Raw genomic sequence first — 26,865 nt, forward strand, 5'->3', positions numbered from 1 at the left:
GGTCCAACTGCTTTAGTTGCATCCAGTGTTGTCAACTGTTTCATTACCTCCTCTGCTGTCACCTCTATATCTGATAGTCTTCCGTCTAGGGTAATCTCTTCTAACAATGGGAACTGCTCAGGCTCGGTTGTGAACACTCCATGGAAACTTGCATTCAGTACCTCGCAGATTTCCTTGTCACTTTCTGTATATGCCCCTTCTGTTTTCCTCAGTCTTGTCACTTGGTCATTTACCGACATCTTCCTTCTTATATGGCTATGTAGTAATTTAGGTTGCTTTTTCACTTTGATTGCAATATCACTCATAATTTCTTTCCGATACTCGTCTTATGTTAATGTAATCGTTCCTAGCTCTGTTACATCTAATCCTGTTGTCCTCTGTCCTTTGTCTTCTGTCCTTTGTCTTCTGTCCTTTGTCTTCTGTACTTCCTCCACTCCGTCCTGCTTCTCATTTTTGCTTTGACACTGTCTATTAAGCCATGGGTTATTATATTCCCTCCTGCTTTTTCCTTTACTGTTGGAATAAATTTCTCTTTAGCCTCCTTGCATTTCTATATGACTAGGTTCATCATGCATTGTTTTTCCTCTAATTTTTTCCTCCCACTGCACTTCTCCCTTATCCTTCTGTAGTCCCCTTTTCTGTAATAACTCTCCTTTCCCGGACCTCTTGTCCTTTGGTCACAATTTTGAGTTCTATCATGTAGTCAAAGACTAGGACACAATGGTCACTGGCTCCTAGTGGTATTTTATGTTCCAAATTATCGATGTCTTCTACATTCTGGGTGAAAATGAGATCTAATAGGCTGGGCGCATCCCCTCCTCTTTCCCTTGCCTTCCTTTGCATGCTGTGTTAGAAAATTCCTGTCAATAACGTCTACTAACTTCGCTCCCCACGTTTCCTCCCCGCCATGGGGATTCTTTGTTTCCCAATTTATCTCTCCGTGATTTAGGTCCCCAGGACCAGCAGTTTCGCTTTCATTCTATGCGCTATTGTTGCTGCCTTCTGCAGTTCATCTATACATGCCTTATTGCTGTCATCATATTCCTGCCTGGGCCTTCTATTGTTTGGTGGGGGATTGTAGAGTATCAAGATCACAATCTTCTTCCCATCCACTGTCAGAGTTCCATGTATGGATCTTGTACTTTCATTTTTACCCGGATTTTCCAGGTCATCAAACTTCCATTTCAGCTTTATTAGGAGTGCCACTCCCCCTCCCTGCCTGTGTTCTTTCTTTTGTTATCACCTTTTACTTCTCTGGAAAGATTGCATCTGGGATCATGCCATTTATTTTAGTTTCCACTATTGCAACTATGGGTCTGCCTCACTAACTTTCTTTTATCTCTTCTGCTTTATTGGATACCCCATCAGCATTGGTGTATCAAACCTTGAGACTCTTCTTGGAAACTCTGGTGCCATAGTTCACCCTTTCTCCCGGGCTCTGGGGGGCGAATGGGGGCTGGGGGGGGGGTGCTTGTGAGGTGAAAGCGGTCTGGGCATCTAGGGGGTAGGAAGGGCTTAGTGGGTCTGAAAATTAGGGAGGGTCTGAATGGCATAGGGGGGTTGAAAAGTAGAGTGAGGCTGAGAGTCAGATAGAGCTTGAGAGGTTGGGGGCAGAGGGGAGAATGGAGCATGGGTGCTGGGAGTGGAAGAGAGGGTGTATTAGTCGGGGTGGGAATCAGGGGTAGGTGGGGGTTTTGGGGTAGAAGAGGGGAAGAGGGAGATGGGGGAAGGTGTTAGGGTGTCACAAGGTGAGGGGGTTATATGGGAGATGGGGTGCAGATAGGGGTGAGGATTGGGTGGGGTTTGGGGGTGAGGGGAAGAGGGGTGAGCTGGGATGGAGCAGGTGGAATTGAAGGCAATGGGGTAGAAAGGACAGGAGTTGGACAGGGGTAGTAGGGGAGGAGGGGTGGGAAGGTGGGTTTGAGGAGGTTATGGCTTGGCCCAATATGGTCATTGAAGGGTATGATGTAGCAGGTTGAGCCGAGTGCAATTGTGGAAAGGGCAGGGGAGTTGTTGGGGGTTGAAGCAGGGGGAAGGTATAGGAGGGCAGAGTTGAGGAGGGTGTGACTTGGGAGGTGAGGCTACGTGAGAGGCTAGGGTTACGGTGTCGTACAGACCATCTCGCCTTGCGGGCTATTTGTTCATCTTTTGTCATATACCTCTCAATAAACACATTGTAATGGGTTTCACTGCCTCCGAGTAAATGCTTGTTCTTCATTATGTACTCCACTGCCTCTTCATCAGAGAATTATACTAGAACAGGTCTATTCTTGGTACATTTGTAATGTCCAACCCGGCGGCTGAGTTCCACCATGTTTCCTACCATTTCGGCCCTAATACATCTCAATATCTCATACAATTCATATTGTTCCATCTCTATCGTTTCTTGTCTTGTTGTTGCCCTAGATTCGAATAATCCCTGTAGTATAATAGGACCTCCTCCTCAGTGAGTCACACTCATGCTGGTAGCCCCTTCCCTGGACACCTCCCATCCCTCCCGCACTCACTAATCCATCCCCCACTAATCCCCTGTCCCTTGTTATGCTCTTAATCCTTCCTAATTAATTTGTGAGCCGAGCACATTCCCTCTCCCATTCTTCTCTGCTCTTTCTAATCTCTTCCTGAATATAGCGCATAAGCTGTTTCTCTCAATCGCGTCCTTTATTTGCTGAAATATCTCGCTTTTAATCCCTTGGATTAGATCCTCCATCCAAACGCTTCTTCTCTCTACAAATTTCCCTATTAACTTGTCTACAAATCAGTCCTCCTCTTCCCTGCTGGTGATTGATCTTGAAGCCCTTCCTGATTTTGCCATTGCAGTAAACAACCTAGCCAACAGGCGGTCCAAATACTTTGCACGATCTGCTACACAAACGGCGAGCAAATACTCCACGTGGTGCGTCAGGTGTGAGGTCTCGGTCAGTCACAGATTGATGCTGGTGAGGTCACGTCCACCACGAGGTCTGCTCCACTATTCCACAATGCCATAATGTGTGTGTGTGTGTTTTAGTTAAGGTGTGGTTCTGAGAGCTGTGTTTTAGCTCCTAGGTTGAATTTCTCCCTGGCAGTCTTCTTCAACACTTTTCTGTGTCCCTGTGGCTGGTGTGGGTAGTCAGCTGCCATGCGAGCCTTCTTGTCCTGGACCCTCCCATGTCCCCAGTCTCTCATCTCCGTGCGATAACTCACAAGTGAATTATTAAATCTCAGCATGTGACTCACGCGGTGATCCGGAGAGCCATCTTGGGGCTGTGGACGTTCAACCTGGTGGTGGTGTGCGCGCCCTTCGCTGGGTTCGGGCTGTGGTATGACGAGAGCTTCCCTACCCCCTGCGTCCGCTACCGCCTCGCCACCACGCCCCTCGACCGAGCCTACGCCTACCTCGTCTTTGCCTATGGTAAATATAACGTGATTTAGTTATTGCTAAAAGGATTTATTATAAGCTATACTATTAGAGAAACTCGAAGTTTTTGTTGCAACATTTGCAAAGCTGGTCTTAGCAGAGCCGGTCTTATGCTGAAAGCCAGACACAACAATTTCATTGAATAAGTGTAGGGATATATGTGTAGGAAGAGGAGGGTACTAGATATCAAAATTAGTAAATATATTGGCGAAAAGTATCTAGGAGTCATAAATTTCACAATGAAAAATTATATATAGAGGGTTCATATACAGTGAGTAGACCGTAGTCCTGGACTATGCTCAGGACTTGAAAATACTTTATCTGTAATGTTATTACATGTACTGTAATTTCCACTTTTATATATCGCCTAACTTTGTGTCATCAACAGTGGCGCACAAGTCTAGTTCATCGTCAATGTCATTCATGTATACAAGGAATACCATAAGTCCGTCCATAAGACTCCACTAATGGCACTCCTCCGGTCAGATTTGTTCAATCATATTATTACTGTTTCCTTTCTGTTAGGTAGTTTGCCTAACAGGCAGACTGTTAGCCTGTTGCCTAACAGGCAGCATGCCTAACACCCAGCTGTCAGGCACCCTGTCGGGTACCTGACAGCTGGGTGGACAGCGCTTCGGATTCGTAGTCCTGAGGTTCCGGGTTCGATCCCCGGTGAAGGCAGAGACAAATGGGCGAAATGTTTCTTTCACCCTGATGCCCGTTACCTAGCAGTAAATAGGTACCTGGGAGTTAGACAGCCGCTACGGACTGCTTCCTGGGGGGGGGGTGTAACAAAAAGGAGGCCTGGTCAAAGACCGGGCCGCGGGGACGCTAAGCCCCGAAATCATCTCACGATAACCTCGAGATTGTTTTCCAGGCAATAAGGTACTCTGCCATTACCCTGGCCCAGTTATTTATAATTATCTAGGGTCTTGTAGCACAGTGGTGTGCATCCTCGGCTCACAATCGAGGGACCAGGGTTCAATTCCTGGACAGAACAAAAGCATTTAGGCAGTTTCCTTCTACCTGATGTCTCTGTTTACCTAGCAGTTAAAGAGATATCCAGGATTTAGGCAATTGTTGTGGGTTACATCCTGGGAGAGATAAATAGGTAGCCTAGGAAGGCCCTCTGTAATCCTAGATTACAGCTTCTTGTTCCCGACATCGGGTAGAATTAAGAGTGTACGGTGGGAGTGTGCTGACGCCCTTCCCTCACCCCGCGCAGGCATGTTGATGTGCACGGTGATTGTGTGCTGTAACCTGGCCGTGATCCGGGTGCTGTGCAGGATGCGGGAGCGCTTGATGCCGCGCCGCCACTCCCGCGCCTCCTGCCGCAGCTCCTCCTCCACCAGCGGCGACCCCTCCATGAACCACGCCACCACCGAGGAGCTCTCCTTTGCTCGCCTCATGGCCGTCCTCTCTATTTTCTTCGTCGTCTGCTGGGTGCCTCAGCTGGTAAGTGTCCAGCAGGTAGTGTGGGTGTAGTGGTGGTATAGGTGGGTTCGGTAGTGGTGTACGTGGATATGGAGGTGGTGGCAAGGGTGTAAGTGGGTGTGAGGGGTGTGGTAGTGAGAGTACAGGTGAGTGTGGTAGTGAGAGTACAGGTGAGTGTGGTAGTGAGAGTACAGGTGAGTGAGGTAGTGCTGATGTCTCCCGTCATCCAACAGATGACCATCATCGTGGCGCAGATGGTTGGGACCAACCCACTCTACAAGCAGGTCTACAGAGTCGCTGACCTCTTCATCGCCCTCAACTTCACACTCGACCCGTGAGTATGCTACGATCTCCAACCCTTCCCTTTCCCCTTGTCTCTCTCTTCCTCCCTCCCCCCATCTCAAATTATCCATCAGACGGACCCAAACTGCCCGATCCGGATATCCCGAATTACCCAACAGAGCTTCAAATTACTAACTATATTACCCACTAGAAGTCAAGATGTGCATCAGCTGAGCCCAAATTAAACTATCTGACACAATCAAGATAATCCACCAGGCAGCCAGCCTCGGGACCTCAGTCCTCACATTACCAAACTCCCACCCTTGTACTTCTTTGCAATTATATAATATTCATGATCGAATTATCCATCAGAAGGTCTCATCAGAATGGTTAACCATCCATCAAAATGGTTATAAATTAGATTGCCTAAAATTAAAAAGAGTATAATTATATATTCCAAAATTATTGATAAAATATCCCTAAATTATAAATAAAATATCCTCAAATCTATTAATAAAAAGTCTCTAAACTATAAATCAGAATCTCAAAATACCATTCATAAAACCCAGTTTCTTAGAATAGGATTTAGGCTTCGGACAATACAGCCCACAATATTGGCCCCCGGTTAAGCCAGTCAACGCCATGTATTCTTAAGGATACGATCCACAATAGTTTTTCATCCAGATCCCCAATTACTGCTGGGTAACCCAGTGGGAGCAGAGTGAGGGAGCTGGACACAATAGTCCCGTACTATCTGAGATATCATGCATATATAATAATTGAAGTACCCCATTAGGCTGATTAGAGACCCAGATTATCCATCAAACAGCCTGGAAGTTCCCATCAAAGGTAAATTGCCTATCAGTTCTAGTTACCAATCAACTTGAAATTACACAGAAAAGAACTTAAAATTATCCATCAAACATCCCCAAATTCAAATTGAAGTGGTCAGACTGCGACACTAGCTCACTTGTCTGTACCCAACTCTCATTGAACGCGCGTGCACGTGTCCCTAAACCTAACGACGAATGAATCCTTAAATAACCTCCAAATTACCCCTTGAATAAGATCAAATTATCCTGTAAATAGCCAGAGTTAATATATGTACAAAGAAATGATCAGATGTTACAGCATTGGAATAATATAAGATTTATTACTGAAAGTCACGGAGTACTGGTTTAGAGAGATTTTGAGCGACCACCTCACTGATGGTTGCCAGCATCCAGCGATGTCTCGGCCGACGACGACATCCGGCTCGGACACTTCTGGCACCTTTTGACATGATGTATTAGAGGGTCTGGCCATTCATGCTGGAAGTAATGACAGCAGCCTCGAATTGACTCCTTCTTGGAAGGGCTCTATCTTCTCTCCATATATTAGAAGATGACCTTTAAAGTGTAGTGGCTCCTTTACATCCCCCCCCCACACGTTGATGATACAAGGCGGGGAAAAATTACTTTTTTTTTTTTAACCTGAACCAAAAACACACACGAGTTTGTTGGATATCATGGTCGCAATATTAATATTAGTTATGATTGATAGTCCTGATAGCCAATGGCGGTGATGTCTTAGGACGTAGTACACTTGTACTAGCTAGTTTCCATTCATACTAGAAACCTGATAGTCATTTAGGAACCTGATTTAATCATTAATACAGTAATGTTTTAATGTATGCAATAAAACCAAGTATCCTCCGGGCAGGAGGACTAGTATCCTCCGGGCAGGAGGACTAGTATCCTCCGGGCAGGAGGACTAGTATCCTCCGGGCAGGAGGACTAGTATCCTCCGGGCAGGAGGACTAGTATCCTCCGGGCAGGAGGACTAGTATCCTCCGGGCAGGAGGACTAGTATCCTCCGGGCAGGAGGACTAGTATCCTCCGGGCAGGAGGACTAGTATCCTCCGGGCAGGAGGACTAGTATCCTCCGGGCAGGAGGACTAGTATCCTCCGGGCAGGAGGACTAGTATCCTCCGGGCAGGAGGACTAGTATCCTCCGGGCAGGAGGACTAGTATCCTCCGGGCAGGAGGATACTTGGATTTATATCTAGAAGTGTTAAAGATAAGAATGACACAGAGACCCTGTTGTGTAATCAGCACACCAACTTCACAAGAGAGAAAGAAGACCAGGGTTCAAACCTTGAGCAGAGCCAAACCACTGGCTACTTTTTTTTGTTCTCCCATGTGCCCCTCCCCCCTCCCCTTCCCTCAGCAGCACTTGGACATGGTTGTAAACCTTTTTGGTTGGTAACGGAATTCTGGGATGGTGGTGATTGTTTTAGATTCAGCTACTCGAAACAAAAGTTCCAAGTAGCATGGGCTATGGTGAGCCCGTTGTACTCGCCTGGCATCCGAGGAAGCTGTTCCAGGGGATAATATCCTGTTAAATACCTAAGCCCCTCATCACCTGGCCAGAAGAAAGCCTAGCACCTTCCATAAGAATATTAATTTTGTTATCTTACATGTTTGTATGTGTCCGTCTCAATCTTGAAACTGTAACTCTCACAGGTACATGTACGTGCTCTTCCGACGTCAGCAGAGGTACAGCAACCGTCACCTGAGAAAGCTGATGTCGTTCCTGTGCCCACACCGTCTTCAGGAGTCTCCCCGTCGGTGTCTCATCCCGGGCTCCATCAGGTCGTCCTCCCACACCTCCCACAACAACGGTCAGTCTCTACACACCTATACTGCTCTTCTGTAGCGCTCTACACGACTGATCCACACCTGTACAGTAGTGTATGCATACAGTACTGGACACGTGTACACACTGAGGACTGGCGGAAACATGTAATGTAGACACACAAGACTAGTGGATAGTGTAAAACACGCATGACTGGTAGCATGCTGCTATTCAAATGATTCTGCTAATATTCTAAATTATTATAACAAGCAGCCAGTTATGCTCAGCAAGATTTCACTAATCATAAGGTGCTAATATGAAAGTATGACAGTCAGTGAATTAGTTGAAACCTAAGGATGAATCCCAATCATGTGTGGATTTCTTCCTAGAAAGGTTGGATATTAATGGCTCTCTGGGATAGACATTTCTATGAACAAAATTAAATTATTATTATTTTCAAGATTGAAAATAATAAAAATGGGATAAAAGTATAAATATAACAATACCCTATACACAAATAAGACATATTAGAAGTAAAGCAGGAATTAAGCACAAGTGTGTTCACAAAAAAAATATACAATATATTATTGCAATCACAGAAACATGAATGAATTGACATTTTTTTAACTTTTAACAGAATACCAAATAAAATTACATAAATTTCATCACACTGCTAGAAAAAATAAATGCATTTAAACTGCCAACATTAGTAAGTAATATTCTTTTAAGGTGTTAGATAATGTTTGATAGGTCACTGTATATGTTTGAAAGAGAAATGGGCTAAATTCTACCTAAGGGTACGCCAATATCAATTAACATTATGGGAGATGTAGTGCAGATTAAAAAGATTGTCATCATTAATGAACAAAGGCTTCTTTAAGGAAAATAAATACATGTAGTCCTAATTAAGGTAACTGTAGACTTGGAAATCATCAGGGTGAATACTAAACTGGTTTAGAAATAGGATTGTTCAACTGTGGTACAAATTACTGGGAAACAAACTTGGGATTACTGGACTTGGGATTATAATATGGATTACTGGTACTGTATATTATTTATACTTAGGTTAAACATAGTATATGAATGAGTTTGGGTGAAAATACATATGAACTGCCACGTTATAAGGAGTTTCCTCTATTCTTATGTTGAGTAGTAGTGTGTTTATGGGTGCAGGCATACAGAAATTCTATGTTCGTGGGTACAGGTGTCAATACAGAAACTTAGCGACGTGTGGCCTTCACACTCCTCTTCCAGCATCAGCATGCCCTCATGTACATAAGGTAGTTTGCTGCCAGATGCATGTTGACTACTATATTTAATACTATTAAACACCATCTAAGTAATAAGGTATTAAACAAATTTGTGAAAAGATGTCAAAGTGCTGAAAGTAACTAATAGCCTATTTGTGACTTGCAGCAATTTACATTTTATGTGAATGTTTTTAATTATCAAACTGGGATTAACTTGGAATAAACAAGGACCCTACATAAACAAGCTGGAAAGAACAGCAAGATAATGTATACTTAAATCATTTCATCGATACATGCTAGTCACATACTCGTCCCCTCGTCCTCCCTACCATCCACCACTCCCATCCCCTCGTCCTCGCCACCATTCCCCACTCCCTCATTCGACGCATTCCTAAATGATCTGATGTTCCCATCAGAAAAATGGGAACATCGAATGATCTGATGTTCTCATCACTGAAAAATAAAAACAGTTAAAAAAAACATGAAAAACAAAGAAACAATAAAAAAATTAACAATACTCACGAAATGAGAGGTATGGCAAACAACACAGCTCAATTCTAATGCAGTGTCAAACAAAATAATTAAATCAAAATGAAAATAAATCAAAATCTATGAAAAATCAATTTATCAGTACAATCAGAAACATTGAAATGGAATCGTAACATGTGTACCGTGTGATGCTTTTACGTGGAACAGATGGCGCCTTTTTTTTTTTTTTTTTTTTAATAATGTGTTTTTACCTGTCACAGGTGTGGCATCTATATAGTAGGTATATAAAAACACACGCATATTCGAATGGAACGTTGTCAAAATTTCAAAGCAATATATATATACTGTAATATATATATATATATATATATATATATATATATATATATATATATATATATATATATATATATATATATATATATATATATATATATTACAGTATTACAGTATATATTATATATATAATATATACTGTAATATATATATATATATATATATATATATATATATATATATATATATATATATATATATATATATATATATATATATATATATATATATATATGTCGTACCTAGTAGCCAGAACTCGCTTCTCAGCCTACTATGCAAGGCCCGATTTGCCTAATAAGTCAAGTTTTCATGAATTAATTGTTTTTCGACTACCTAACCTAACTTTTTCGGCTACCTAACTTAACCTAACCTATAAAGATAGGTTAGGTTAGGTAAGGTAGGGTTGGTTAGGTTCGGTCATATATCTACATTAATTTTAACTCCAGTAAAAAAAAATTGACCTCATACATAATGAAATGGGTAGGTTTATCATTTCATAAGAAAAAAATTAGAGAAAATATATTAGTTCAGGAAAACTTGGCTTATTAGGCAAATCGGGCCTTGCATAGTATGCTGAGAAGTGAGTTCTGGCTAATAGGTACGACATATATATATATATATATATATATATATATATATATATATATATATATATATATATATATATATATATATATATATATATATATATATATATATATATATATATATATATATATATGTCGTACCTAGTAGCCAGAACGCACTTTTCAGCTTACTATGCAAGGCCTGATTTGCCTAATAAGCCAAGTTTTCATGAATTAATTGTTTTTCGGCAACCTAACCTACCTAACCTAACCTAACTTTTTCCGCTACCTAACCTAACCTAACCTATAAAGATAGGTTAGGTTAGGTTAGGTAGGGTTGGTTAGGTTCGGTCATATATCTACGTTAATTTTAACTCAAATAAAAAAAAATTGACCTCATACATAATGAAATGGGTAGCTTTATCATTTCATAAGAAAAAAATTGGAGAAAATATATTAATTCAGGAAAACTTGGCTTATTAGGCAAATCGGGCCTTGAATAGTAGGCCGAGAAGTGCGTTCTGGCTACTAGGTACGACATATATATATATATATATATATATATATATATATATATATATATATATATATATATATATATATATATATATATATATATATATATATATATATATATATATATATATATATGACAATGTCAGACCACGGAGGAAAAATGAAACAGGAATTTTCCTTAAGTACTTTCGTATATTAATACATCTTCAGAAGGAGTCACTCTCAGAAGGAGTCATCTTCAGAAGGAGTCACAGTTCTGAAGATGTATTAATATACGAAAGTACTTAAGGAAAATTCCTGTTTCATTTTTCCTCCGTGGTCTGACATTGTCACATTTTTAATCACTTGTTTATTTTCGTGATATACACACACACACATATATATATATATATATATATATATATATATATATATATATATATATATATATATATATATATATCGTACCTAGTAGCCAGAACGCACTTCTCAGCCTACTATGCAAGGCTTGATTTGCCTAATAAGCCAAGTTTTCCTTAATTAATATATTTTCTCGAATTTTTTTCTTATGAAATGATAAAGCTACCCATTTCATTATGTATGAGGTCAATTTGTTTTTTTTTAGTTAAAATTAACGTAGATATATGACCGAACCTAAGCAACCCTACCTAACCTAACCTATCTTTATAGGTTAGGTTAGGTTAGGTAGCCGAAAACGTTAGGTTAGGTTAGGTAGGTTAGGTAGTCGAAAAACAATTAATTCATGAAAACTTGGCTTATTAAGCAAATCGGGCCTTGCATAGTAGGCTGAGAAGTGCGTTCTGGCTACTAGGTACGATATATATATATATATATATATATGTCGTACCTAGTAGCCAGAACTCACTTCTCAGCCTACTATTCAAGGCCCGATTTGCCTAATAAGCCAAGTTTTCCTGAATTATTATATTTACTATAATTTTTTTCTTATGAAATGATAAAGCAACCCTTTTCTCTATGTATGAGGTCAATTTTTTTTTATTGGAGTTAAAATTAACGTAGATATATGCCCGAACCTAACCAACCCTACCTAACCTAACCTAACCTATATTTATAGGTAAGGTTAGGTTAGGTAGCCCAAAAAAGCTAGGTTAGGTTAGGTTAGGTAGGTTAGGTAGACGAAAAAACATTAATTCATGAAAACTTGGCTTATTAGGCAAATCGGGCCTTGAATAGTTAGGCTGAGAAGTGCGTTCTGGCTATTAGGTACGACATATATATATATATATATATATATATATAAAATGTATATTGTATATTATTTGAATACTCTGAGCATTGTGGACTCGCAGGATATAAAAGCTCCCATAATTCGTCTGTCTGATACTATATTTGCTTGGCTATGTTCAGTAAATATCAGGTCGTTACACATCATTATTTCCAGATCCTTTACATGTTTTCCTTCTGTGAGTAGACCTGATTGTCTTGTATCCTGTATTTTATTTTAAGAATTTCAGAAAATGGTGATAGTGAGGATGTTGATTAGAATGTAGTGATTTCTTTTTTCTTTCTTTTTTATATACAAGAGTTTTTTACATTCTTGTATGGCCACTAGCACGCATAGCGCTTCGGGCAAGTCCTTAGTCCTAATTTTCCCGGGAATACGATCTGCCAAATCGTTTAACAATCGGGTACCCATTTTACTGTTGGGTAAACAGAGACTACAGTTAAGGATTGATACCCAGTAAATCCTCCCCTGGCCAGGATACGAACCCAGGACAAAGCACTCGTGAAACACCAGGCGAGTGTCTTACCACTTCACCACGGGGACTTCATTTCTAACATGGATGTGTTAGAAATGATGATAAGTATGATTTATGATGATCGTCCTCATAATCATAATAAGTTTACTTATTACTGTTACCTAGCAGTAAAATAGGTACCTGGGTGTTAGTCAGCTGTCACGGGCTGCTTCCTGGGGGTGGAGGCCTGGTCGAGGACCGGGCCGCGGGGACACTAAAAAAAGCCCCGAAATCATCTCAAGATAACGATTTGTGATAATACAGGTACCGGATACAGTATTGTACCAAATAATAGCTATCCTACAAACGACTTAATTGTTCATCACTCGACTAATTAATTTAGGATTTAGTTCTAATCTTGTTTGGAATTGCGTAGATAATAGGTTGTCAGGTACAGTACTGTATAACATCATTAATGTCGGACTTATTTAATGCTAGGTTGTACTTGGTTTTATACTTAATACGTCACGTTGATTGGCTGTCACAAATGCTTCCAGGCTACGAGGCAGCCAATCATCGTGGAGTCAAGAACGCAGCGGCCTTATGGTCAACTAAACACATTCCAGGTAATTTCTTCGCTTACTGTATTAAAAAATTTGGTTTTATATTTATAAATACTGTACATACTATATGCAAATGCTTTGAATAAATTATTTGCGAATGCTTGGAATAAATTATACAAAAATTTATTAAAATACATAGAAATACATTGAAGTAACTGTATATTTAAATACTTTGTGCCAAAAATCTTTATAATGATTTATTCTAAGTACAGTATTTGTGTATAATTTATTCTAATACAGTATTTCAAAAACGACTAAAATCACTGATGCAGAGGGTCTTTTGGTTGTATGTTCTTTTTACATAGTAAATATTTAATTTTTGGGCTTGAGAAATTAACTCCAACACATTCAAAAGAACAAGATATTAAAACTCAAGCAGCAGCATTCACTTGCTGCTTGTGGTGGTGGTCAGTGGGTGGTGTGCAGTGAGCTTTGACCTCATTACTATTGCTCTGCTTGACTCCTAGCACCAGTAGCAGATTGGCTTATTACATATACTGTGTATAAATTGTCATTTTTATTTTATTATTCTGCTACAAATATCTTTGCTATATGCATTTATGAGTGGAAAATGGCAAAGGTTGTGGTCGGTAAAAATGACTTGCAAAACGTATACAGTACTTTTACATCTGTATAATCAAAATATTTGTGTATATATTTAATGAATATATTATAAACTGTTATTAAGATGTCATGCACATTTTAAATTAGTTTTAATTGTTCATGCTTCTTGTTAGTAGTAATTTTTGCATATTTTTTAATTTTAAAATTATATCTTAACACTTAAACTAGCTATTAGTCCTCATTAATTTCATAAGGATTTTGCATCAATTATATCCTAAAGTGTGTTGCAGTGCTTCTTTATTTCTCTTGAGCTTCTTTCTCTTGACTTTCCTGACAGTGGATGTTTACTAGTCACGAAGCTTGCAGTCTTCAAGACTATTCCTATTATTCTAGTTATTTTTTTATTACCATTTTTTCTGCCGACGATAGAACATTGAAGCCATATGATGGGATCAAACCCACATCAGTTGACTCCCTAAACACATACACTACCAACTGGACCATAATTGGCTTCATTGTGTATGTCTCTTCAATATTACACTCTGATATCTTCACGCTGTTTATGCAAACCTCTGCCTTGTACTTTTCCTTGCCAAATAACACTAGCTAGACTTGCTTGTATTGAGACCCCCTCTTGTTTTACTTACTGCAGGCCCAGCCAAGAGTAGAGGCCCAGCCTGCCGTGATAGACCCCTTGTTATGAAGGTATAAAGTACCAGCCGCCTATTTAATGAGGCCCATGAGCTTCATATCTTAGTAGATATCTTTCGTTTGTTTTTCTCCTCTTATGTGTGTTGCACTTTGATAATAAGTGCCAGCTAATAATGCATGAGACGTTCTTCACTTGCTGGAGAAAAAAAAATGATCATTGTGTACCTTTAACGTTTGCCTTCATTTTTTTTTTTTTGCCATAACTTTCCTGTCATTTATACTGACCATGGTTTACCTGATCTGTCCATTAGCTTCTCGTATTGTTTTGCTGTCATATCAACCTGAAGTGTTCTTCCTCTGCTGGTTGAGATTGATTTCTTTATTGATCTGCTCCACCTGCTTCACACCAACTTCCTTCACTTAGCTTCCTGCTCATCTCTTGGCTTTGCTTCACATATCAGACTCCTTTAGTGTACTTTACAGTTCTCTTTTTTGCATTTATATCCTTATTCATCTACTGTTTTTCTAGCATGTTTTTGCCACCCACCCACTGCTGTTAACTCCCCCCCCCCCTTCTACTAACCTGCACCCCTCTTGACTCTTCTGTATTCTCCATCTTATCTTTTACATATGAATGCCGATTTCTGTAACTCTTACTCGCTCTACTGTTGCCCGGAGTTTGTAATGATTGTTGCACCAGCTATCAACATCCCATTTATTAATGTCTGGGGTATTGTTATATGCCTAATTGAGCCATGCACTTATGCAGTTGTAGACCTTAAACCTTCCACTTGGGGTGGTGCTTTCCCTCTTCTTCAATGTACACTGTAACTTGTAACTCAACCAGCAGTTTTTCACTTTCTTTTAGTTTGTAGAAAGTTCTGTAGATAAGCATGTACCCCTTGTTTATTATACCACTTTGTATGCTTAGTTAATGTAGCAGTACCTTAGAATTATTAATACATTACAGTATTTGTTTATAATTTCAATATTTGAATACAGCATATTTTTGTTAGGATTTTATTTCTTATTTCTGGTATAATCAGCAGCTTAGATCTTTTAATATAATTTAGACACTTGTACAGAATATTAATCAGCTGAACAAGGTGAATGTCCTTTATGCTGCAGTATGCTAGAGCCTGCTAGTGCAACATTCAGCTGGCCTTTAAGAACGACCCAGTGTACATTGTGCCCTCTTTAAATCGCACTTGCAAATTCTTACAATTTTCAATATTTAATACTAATTGTCAGTGTCTGGCCATTTGTTAGGTACCAGTAAACATTATTAATTTTCTTATTAACTTGCATATGCTACCCCACTTAGTACTCGGTACAAACTTATTTAGATTGAGCCCAACCTTCTTAAATTGATAATTTTGGAGGACTAATGCTATTAATTTAAGTAGAAAATGATCCATAGGGATAACATGCTAGACTAGCCGAGTCAGCTCTGTGACATACACCAACTATAAGTTTATTACTACAGTAGTCAAAAGTCTGAAGAGACGGACGTACCCTACTTAAGTGTATTTACAATGACAGTTTACTTGCTAGTCGATAAGTAATTTTTTTTTTTAGCCTTAATAACCTTAACGTGACCGTAACTGTGATGTAACCTAACATCTTAAAGGGCTTCTGACAGCTGGGTGGACAACGCTTCGGATTCGTAGTCCTGAGGTTCCAGGTTCGATCCCCGGTGGAGGCGGAGACAAATGGGCAAAATGTTTCTTTCACCCTGATGCTCCTGTTACCTAGCAGTAAATAGGTACCTAGGAGTTACAGTTGCTACGTGCTGCTTCCCAGCGGGTGTGTAACAAAAAGGAGGCCTGGTCAAGGACCGGGCCGCGGGGACGCTAAAGCCCCGAAATCATCTCAAGATAACCCTCAAGATATGACCATAATAACCAACAGGCTCGACTTATCTCAAGTTGAGTCTGGCCCCAGGCCGGGCTCGGGGAGTAGTAGAACTGAAACCCTCTCCAGGTAACCTTCCCATGATTGATAGGGCTTGAACCCAATATCAAACTAATTTCATAACAAGCCACAATTGGAGCTGATCAGTAAGTTTTTTGTTTAGGGTATTGTTGGCAATTGAATAAAGGAAATCAAATGCAAGTACAGTTTGCATAATTGACTTTGTTTTTAAATAGTCTTAATTTTGATAGAGTAATACAGTTCCTTACTCTCTGGCAGACTATGGTGTACAAATGACTCATATTATACATTTGGTAAAAGAATATTACAGTACAATATGCCTGGCTTTGCAAAATCACTAAATATACATTGCATTTCTGCCAATTTTTCTCATTAACAAAATGACAGAGGTATCTTCTTGAGGTTATCTTGAGATGATTTCGGGGCTTTTTAGTGTCCCCGCGGCCCGGTCCTCGACCAGGCCTCCACCCCCAGGAAGCAGCCCGTGACAGCTGACTAACACCCAGGTACCTATTTTACTGCTAGGTAACAGGGGCATAGGGTGAAAGAACTCTGCCCATTGTTTCTCGCCGGCGCCTGGGATCGAACCCAGGACCACAGGATCGCAAGTCCAGCGTGCTGTCCACTCGGCCGACCGGCTCCCTCGTATAGATTGAGAATATGACTACTTTCATTACCTTGAAACTTATTGCAAAGTAGACATGCTTAATAACCTGGGATCATTTTATAGCTAACATATTGACAGGTAGCATATGAGCCTCAAGTTTTGGTGGTGAGAATGTGTTGGTAGTACAGTACTGTACTAGGAAAAGGGAGTAGCAAGAGCAGTTATTCTGATGGAGTTATGTATTTTGAGATGTTAATAAACTGAATTATACACAAGGTTCTTGGGTAAATATAATTCTGCAGTTTACATAGTTAAGATAATGGGATTGGAAAATATAATGAGGGAATTAAATGCTACTTTACATTACTTTTCAATAAAGCATTTGTTGAGCAGACTTTTACTTCATTACAAAGAGTGGTCCATTAGTTGTTACCGTACTTTGGTCATGGGCCGCTTGCTGGTCGGCCAAGTGGACAGCACGCTGGACTTGTGATCCTGTGGTCCTGGGTTCAATCCCAGGCGCCGGCGAGAAACAATGGGCAGAGTTTCTTTCATCCTATGCCCCTGTTACCTAGCAGTAAAATAGGTACCTGGGTGTTAGTCAGCTGTCACGGGCTGCTTCCTGGGGGTGGAGGCCTGGTTGAGGGCCGGGCCGTGGGGACACTAAAAAAAAAAAAAAAAAAAAAAAAAAAAAGGCCCCGAAATCATCTCAAGATAACCTCAAGAATGGGCCGTCAAAAAATAATAATGTTACCATAGTGTGGTAACCACCAAGTGATATTTATACCTATAACCCCAGTGGTCAGCACAGTAGTTGCTGCCAAAAGATCCCGGCTCAATTCCTGTGGCAGGGCAAAAGCAGTTGAGCAACGTTTCCTTTCACCTAATGCCTCTATTCAAGTAGCAGTAAAATAGGTACAGTACCTCGTAGGCAATTTTTGTAAGTTGCATCCTGGGAAGGGTAAGCATTGATCATTGAAGGGTAAACATTAATCTGGGATGGGGGGATTGGGGGAGGGGGGGCTCAGTAAGTCCAACAAGCATCCTGTCCCTTACAATGGAAAACTATTATCATGAACCAATGACCCATTACTTGTACTTTGTCATACTATCATTCATTTACAGTACTGTACATGCTAATTTAAACATATTAAATAATTGGAAAACAACCTATTGCTTAAATTCTCTATTACAAATAGGTAATTAAGGTTGAGCATTTACATGGAAACATGGGCACTTTCTGAATCACTTCATTAGATACTGTACATACCATAGTCCGTCAATATGATCCACAAATCTCTCTCCTTAATACTGTCTTATACCACCACCCATCCACAGCAGCCTCGGGCAAATCCATAAGTTATTCACCCTAATAAAATGTATTTCAATATTAGCTAAACAACCATGGTAATTGCTAATGACTTGCCTACCAATCCCCAGTCCTCAATGGCTTAACGCATACAAACTCTGAAGTTGCTAGTCTTACAATATGCTGACTTTCCAAGTGCTAACCAGACAGCAGGAGACATTATCAGAACTAACGACACCTTTGACCAGATGCAGTCTTTATTTACTTGGGGAACCTGACTGGTACTAAACAGACTACTTTATTTATGTATTTAAAGAGCTTTTAAACCAAAATCTTGTTGTGGAGGGGCATTGTGTTATGGATCTATAAAATCACTTCAGTATTTAAACCTAGGGGCTATTACAATTTTGTTAGTCGCTATAGCTCGATAACTATTATTTTTTTTTTTTCAATCTTACTGTAATGGAAAATTAACCTAGTTTTCTTTTTTTTAATAATTTTTATAAATATAACCTTTCAATGTATTTGTTTCTTTTTTTATTGGCTGATGCCAATAAAAACTATTGTCATTGTCCTCTCCATTAAAGAGGACAATGATAATGAAAATGAATAAATAAACGTCTATTGTTTACATCAAGTAAAACAAAAAATGATACACTATTTGATTAAATTTCGGTGCCCATTTAAGTTATGAATATATCAAGAAACAGTCAACAGGTAGTATAGGCAACTGGCAATAAAGCTAAAGGGTTTTAGCTTTAAAGTTTTGTTTTAATATTCACATGCAATATTTAATTTAACAGGAGACATCAGTGGGAAAAACACGGTATCCACCAACACTGCCAGTATCGAAAAAGAATATGTACCTCTCCAGCTCCTCCTCGCTGCCTCAACCTCTACAAAGGTCTCAGAAAGTAACCACAAATCTTCTGTCATCCAGGAAGATGGAAGACACACATTTGATGTGTGAACATCCCTCTAGCTTCAGTAAAGAAAACCAAAAATTTGACATTGCTTCCTCTGATGGCAAAATAGAGAGAATTTATTTTCCAGCAAAAGGAGCTACTGAAAGCTGTCCAAATGCACAGAAGTCAGAAACCCATTCTTACGTTGTTGTACATGTGGAAGGTAATGACAAAAGCTCCTGGATCTGTGTACCGCCAGAAGATCCATTTTCTGTGTTTTGCAGTGAAGTAAATGAAAAGGATGCCATTTCCACTTTTAAAAATGTCAAGCGGTGGTCTTTCTGTTATGGAGAAGATGAAAGATTGGATATTTTACCAAAAAAGTTCCAAAAACATGATTTTAGAGAGAGAACCTGGCTCTTAAAGTCCTGGTATAAATGGAAAATGCCTCACTGGAGAAGTCAAGGTGAACTGTGGTCCATAAGGTTGAAAACAAATGTGTAGTAAAGATAATAAAATATACAGCTGTCAGACTTCTGACTATTCAGGTACTCTTTTGCTTTCATAAATTAGAAGAAAAGAAAATTGTCAGACTGCTGATGCTGTTCAAATTTATTGAAAACTGAAATAATCTTTGGCAGAATTATTTACGAAACCTGCACAAAAGTTTTAACACTGAGACTTTGGAAACATGAGCATTTAATATCAGTGTTGCAGTGTCTGTGTTCTTTATTGCATGTATTTAAAGTTAATATGTGATAAGTGAACAAGCTACCTGGAGCTTCAGGAACTCGTATGGTGAAAATTTAATGAGTTGGTGCAGGAAGCATTTTACCATAATATGTTTAGGTAATAATGTAATACAGTACGTACAAACTTGTGAAGGCTTAAGTTATAAGTCGTTGAGTGTGTGCACGTCAGTGGTGCTAGGAACTTTTATCATGACTACAAATATAGTTCTATAAACTCATGACCAAAAGCATAGATCTACATACTGTCATGGTTACAGTTTTATATGAAAATCTAGAAAACGAGATTAAAATATTAGTTCATTCGTGTTAAATATCGTTTATACTGTATAACATAATTATGAATATTCTTATCTGAATACAAGTACTTAAATAACTTAAGTATGAAGAATTTACTGCCACTTGAAACAAACCTGAAGGTACAGTATGGTAATACTTCATTCCTTTTCATATTTATAAAACCAAGACATGTTCTTGACATTTCATTTAAACTTGTATGTCTTTAGAGTACAATAGACTAACCTTGTAAATGTACACGTACTTACTGTTTTACTGTGTTAGCACAAATATGTGATCATAAATTTATTTAATGTAAAAAATGTGATCCAAGAAGCAAACGACTGATCTACTTTGTCATGAGAAGAGTAATAAAATGGCAATACATCTCTACTATACGTCTTTGTGTATCAAAGCATATACTTGTACAAGCATACATCTATCTTCTGATGTACCATGTCTCAATCAATGTTTCACATAAGGTAAGTATTAATTTGGAACATGTTTTATGTATTGACAGACAGAACTGCATTGCTATTAGTAGTTGTTTGATGTTGTATTTAGAGGTTATTAATAAACCAGTTATGGTTTATTAACACTGTATTTATTAATACTGTAATACTTTTACCACATACCCGTGGTAAAAGTAATGTGCATATCACCAGCCGAGTAATACCAGATGCACACTGTATGACCAAGTAATTATAAGTCCGTGGTGGTGCAGAGCTTTAAAAAAAATAGTTCTCATGTTGATTTTATGAAGTTCAGTTCTAAGCTATCATATTATAACTAGAAGATTTAAAAATTTACATCAAGATCTTTTCATCATCAAAGTAAGGTTGGCACTGTGAACAATAATACATTCAATATACTTTGTATATATGCAAGCAAAACCATCACTGAACTATTATTAGTCAACAATTACAGGGCATTATTATTATTAATCTACATTATATGGCTCATGCCACAAATTAAAGTTGGATTCATAAATGTCACAAGTTCAGACCCCTGATCATATTTGTTTGAATCATGTTCATTATATACAAGATATTGAATACTTATTTTAAAGTGAGCTACTTGATGTTACTATCAATGTATATAATAAGTTTGTGCTCATGAATCTTGCTCACTGTGTGTTTCTTAATGTATAGTACAGTACCTGTTTCTCTTATCTCCAAACTCCAGCTCATATCATATCAAGTGAATTATGATTTTAGGAGCATAAATACTCCCTAAATATCTACTTGAACACAGTGCTATAACCAAATTTCATCAAGACTAAAAATCCATTAATAAAACTATATACCTCAAAACATGGGCTGCGTTGTCCCTGCTTCCCTACTCAGCATTGCAAGGCATTAGAATTTAGTTCTTAAATCATATCTGAAGTTCCAATTAATTGATTAACCACAATAGTGATTTAATATCATCAATTGTCTTAGAGGATGTCATTAATGTTAAGGCTGTACTGGATATTACTATTGACTGAGAACTGGAACATCAAAATTATTTGTATCATTTACTTGCTTGTTGCTTCCATAGTTGGATTATATTGCCAACTTCTTGTCTACCTACAGTTTATACTTGTTTAACCAATCATAAGATGTCAAAGTATAGGCCTACCTATTCACTGATATTATTGATGGTTCAGGATATGTGTACATCATCATATATCTCGCTCCATCTCTACCTGAATGGAAGGAACCAGTTGTACAATGCTAGATAAAATGTTTAGGGTTATTTCATTTGTAATATATTATTTTTTTATAATACTGTACTTGTTTTATACATAATGTTAATTGCAATTATACAAAAAATTACATTAATATCAACAATAGAGATTATTACTGATAAAATATTATATATTACAAATAGATTTGACTTTAAAAGGCAACATCACTGTACAGTAGATGGTTCAGTCATTATATGTTTATAATATTGCTCTCAATGTCCACTATTAAACATGTTTAACTTCATGTGAAATATTATATACAGTATATATATATATATATATATATATATATATATATATATATATATATATATATATATATATATATATATATTATATAATATAATGTATTTTTATATGAAAATATTAACTAATTTTAAATGAACCAACAAAGATATATTAAAGATTTTCAATGACAACATTTAAGTGTAAGTTTCTAAACATAAGACACATCAATGTCTACCCTATTCTCTGACATTTCAGAAAACATTAGTGCAATTGTGATATACACAGTGTAATCTCAATTCAACGAACTATATGGGACCATCCCCAATGTGTTTAAGTGAGGGATTCGTTGCAACAGGAGATGGCTCCAGGAAACCCATATTTGTGAACGAAAACTGGGAAATCTCAAATTGAAAACTAACAATAGAATTTGGTTTTAAATGTGCTCCGTGGCTTTTCCAAAGCCTCAACACTCTTCTAATGTTGCTCCCATCTACAAAAATCATTAAAAACCTGTTTGGAGCCATATTAACAGAGCTGCTATTCACGCCTTAATGTTTCCCATGCTGTGTGTGATTTTGCTATGGCAATCTTTAATTTTAGCAGATTTAATTTAATATATTTTTATTAATATGATGGGCAAGTTTTCCACCAGTCTGTGAACTCTGTCCCAACATCCTAAGTAAATCTGTACATCCCCCGCTTCAGCAAACAAGAGTTTGTGGAATTGGGCGAGTAAATCCGACCGGGAAAGTGTGCTTTCTAACCAGTGATTTGTAGAATTGAGGTTCCACTGTATATATAAATAAAATATAACTAGTGTAGAAATACCTTGACTATTTTATGTATTAAACACTGCAGGATCCCAAAAAGCATTCTCTTAAGGACCATGTACATTAACATGTACTATGGTTCTATCCAGCCATAGTATTCTTAATGCATTGTGTGTTATTGTAGAACAAAATGAATCCAACAGCACAAATTGAATCCAAAAAACTAATATATATGTATGCTGTACATTATGCTTAATAATATCAATAATAATATAGATTGGAACCTCTCTCATATTTTGAACATACAGCACTTTATAAATGTTATGTGTGTGTGTGTGAGATTATATATATATATATATATATATATATATATATATATATATATATATATATATATAATATATATATATATATAATATATATATATATATATATATAATATATAAATAATAATGTAATGTATGTATGTACATTTATACTGTATAACCATAATTATGAATAGGGTATGAATATTAAGTGTATGAAATATTAAGATGCCATTTATACAGCTTAAGCACAAAACAGATTATTCTATGACAAGTCCTCATAGCATTTCAATGATATAACTAAGCAAGAAATACAGGAAGTGTACCACCGATAATTGGCTTCTGTACTTCATTGTTACATTCCACAATATATTCACTCACAAAGATACATATACTATAAAGTACAATTAAGTCCATAATTCCAGTAACAGTATAAAAAAAAAAGTGTATAGCAAATAATTATTAATTCTTTAAGTTACATGTTTAATGCCATGTGGTTCCATTTACACCTGTCTTGAAGTGGCTCATGGTGCTCAAAGCACTATTACCAATGGCCATTGCTTTACAAAATAGAGTATGATTTTTACAGTGATTAAAGCCATGTGTTATAATGTGTATTTATCCCTCAACATCTTTTTTTGTTAGAAACTGGTAAAAGAAATGTGCTTCTACTGTAAATGTAAAATTGTGTTCATAGACTTATATACGATAAGGTCGATAATTAGCCTTAATGATTTCCTAGAACATTACTTTGCTCTCTCTTTGTCATGTTTTTTAAAATGGTCTCTTGATGAGGGTTTATGGTTTGTGCATGCCATCAGCTCTTGAAAACTGTGAGGCCATTGAGCCTTAGACCCACCTCAAGGTAACCACTTTATATAAGAATGTAACCACTCGTTATAGTATGCTTGTTACTGTGTAACATGGTTCATTGAAATGTTGTGTGTGATCAGAATAGTGTTGTCATGAAGTAACTATAATGTGTAACTTAAGCAACTTATCTACTTAGGGATGTGCCGTAACTACCTAATTTGATACTTTAATTTTTACCTTTTACACTAAAAATGTTAAAATATAAATGTTTTATACTTAATTTTAAGTTCAATTTATATTTTCCACTAACACATCCAGTCCATGATTAAACTAACATTTTGTTTACATTCATAAAGTTTCCCTACCACTTTTGTTTAAACCAAATCTTATATAAATATTTTTACTGGGGTAAATACAATAGAAAATAACTACCTAACCTAGTGAAAAATCTTGTTTGATTTTATCTGTTTCACTCATTAGCAAAACCTATTTACAAGGTGTAGAGGTCAAATAGTAAAATCCAAACAGGCCTTCCACTTCATACATAAACTAAATTTCAGTTCATAAAATATGCTGAAAAATTTAGCATAAATACTACTGCTGTAATTTTTCATGGTTACAATTCATTGTTTTAATATTACCTGATGTTGTAGCACATGGATTGTTGATGCTGCCATTTGCCATATCTTAAGTGTAAATATAACATTTTAACAAGCATACTTACACAAAATTAATTGATAAATAACGTACCTGTATTCAGTCTAGTCAGGGCTTGTAATTAAATTACAAGTCACATGAGTGAAAATAAAATTCTTGATCTTGACCTCCCTCACCTTGGTCCCCCTCCCCTCCCACGGTTACATGCATTAACACAAGCAAGCTCATTTACATGACTGGATTTTATTAATATTAAGTCATGTATTGGATATTAGCTTTAAATCAGTTGTTTAAGATGGTTAGTTTCATAACTGCTGATACATGTATGTATTGTGTATGGAAGTCTCTAACTACCAAACATTTTATTTGAGCTTTGATAGATACTGAAAATTTAACATTTTTTAAATGGTGTATGCTCTAGTATTTTTTTTTTTTTTTTTTTTTTTTAAGATACAGTAGTTATGAAAGTAAGCAGAGCAGGGGACACCATTTAAAATTTTGTATCAACCATAACAATGTATTTCATGGAAAATTTTTATTTAGAATGATTGCTCAAAATCTACAAATCAACCTTAGAAAGCTCTCTAAATAAATTATTACTGGTATCACACATTTTCAGGGAATTTTCCAAGTCATTATATTGAATTTAAACCAATACACTGTTCATCAATTGGTTTAGTATTACTGAACTTTGTAATTTATGCATGTGTATATATTCAGACATGCAAACATATGGAGAGAGAGAGAGAGAGAGATAGATTAATATGCATAGAAATGTGTTTATATATGGGTATGTGTGCAAGACTTCAATATCAGAGTATTTTCCATACTTGTGGTTTATGTGGCAAGTTAAGAGATTTGTTTACACAAAGCCTCAAGACTGGGAGAATAAATACACTTGGAGCTAGTCCAAAGATATAAATAAGGTGGTGCATATCCCCCCCTTCCCTGAAAGGTGGGGAGGGGGAAGTATGGCAATTATGAGGAGAAAACTACGAAGCCATTTATGACTACATATGAGTTTGTGTGTGTAATTACAGGATGAGAGCTATGTTCATGGTGTCCAGTCTTACCAGCACTGTCATATAACACTTTAAAACTACAATGCTGATGATTTTGGCCTCCACCACCACCTCGCTTAGCTTGTTCCATCTGTCAACCACTCTTGTTTGCAAATCTAATACAAATCTAATATCTCGTATTTTTCTTCTAGTTTTGGCACATTTAATTAATGCCTCTAGCCTCTCCTCATAAATCTTAAAATAAATCAGTTCTGGAAGCTATTTTGTAGCATGCCATTGCAACTTTTCCAGTTTACTGATGATGTTGAGATTTGAGCACCATACAGCTACTGCATATTTCAATTTTGGTCTCAAGTCGTGAACAGTTTCTTTAGTATTTCACCATCCATGTAATTACAGTAAAAGCAAGTCTGAAGTTGGAAAATGACACACACTCCTCTCACAATGTTATGACATTCCATAACATGGCATTTATTATTTTTCTTTGCAATACATGCAGTTTGCATGGTTCTTCCAATGACCCCATGAGTGGTAATGTAGAAAGATGCGGCACATCTTTCTACAGGAATGTCTGTGACAGACAGATCAGACACAAGCAAAGGGGTGGCGGAGTGTAATGTAGAGGTTGATAATGGACAGAGTTAGGTTGGTTCAGAGCACGACTGTATTGCAGGGTGAAGGCGGGAAGAGCCTGAGTTTGTACCGCTACTTACGAAGGACATTGTCAGAATGTAATGTCATGAGCACCACCACAGTTCAAGCAGCAGAGTATATCTAACGCACATTCACGTGTGTAATGGGAACCAGAGCATTTCCCACATTTGATGTCGTTGTTGCTGCCTTTCAAGGTATGGTGAAAATCCTTACATCAAAAGCACCGAGTGTGATGGGGGTACGTACACCTCTAATTTATGGAGGAAGCTGACAATTCAAATCCGATCAGGGTAAAAGTAACCTAGAAAAGTAGGGCAGTGCCGGTATCACACAGTTCTCCATTCAGCCTACCCATAAATTCCCTGACACCGAAAACGGGAATGTCAACAGCCTGAAGATGTCGTGATGTCGTCCTCACTAATGTCAACAATATGACGAACCATATATCTCACCAACCAGTCACCCAGTGGTTTGTA

At 37.7% G+C, this 26,865-nt stretch overlaps 1 protein-coding gene across 2 annotated transcripts in view; it reads left to right on the top strand.

The window, feature by feature from the left end:
• LOC123774643 (prostaglandin E2 receptor EP2 subtype) overlaps positions 1-20,602 on the top strand; it is a 26,766-nt gene extending 6,164 nt beyond the window's left edge. Inside the window, exons 3-9 of one of the 2 annotated variants that reach the window (XM_069304031.1) lie at positions 3,208-3,394; positions 4,626-4,855; positions 5,068-5,168; positions 7,621-7,778; positions 13,147-13,215; positions 14,429-14,481; positions 19,082-20,602. In XM_069304031.1, coding sequence (XP_069160132.1) covers positions 3,208-3,394; positions 4,626-4,855; positions 5,068-5,168; positions 7,621-7,778; positions 13,147-13,215; positions 14,429-14,481; positions 19,082-19,687 — 1,404 coding nt within the window. In that variant the 3' untranslated portion in view covers positions 19,688-20,602. The remainder of the gene's footprint in view (positions 1-3,207; positions 3,395-4,625; positions 4,856-5,067; positions 5,169-7,620; positions 7,779-13,146; positions 13,216-14,428; positions 14,482-19,081) is intronic. The other variant, XM_069304032.1, reaches the window with a different exon arrangement.
• The last annotated feature ends 6,263 nt before the right edge of the window (positions 20,603-26,865 follow it).

This window comes from Procambarus clarkii, chromosome 51 (genome assembly GCF_040958095.1).
Source record: "Procambarus clarkii isolate CNS0578487 chromosome 51, FALCON_Pclarkii_2.0, whole genome shotgun sequence".
NCBI classification, from domain to species: Eukaryota; Metazoa; Arthropoda; class Malacostraca; order Decapoda; family Cambaridae; genus Procambarus; species Procambarus clarkii.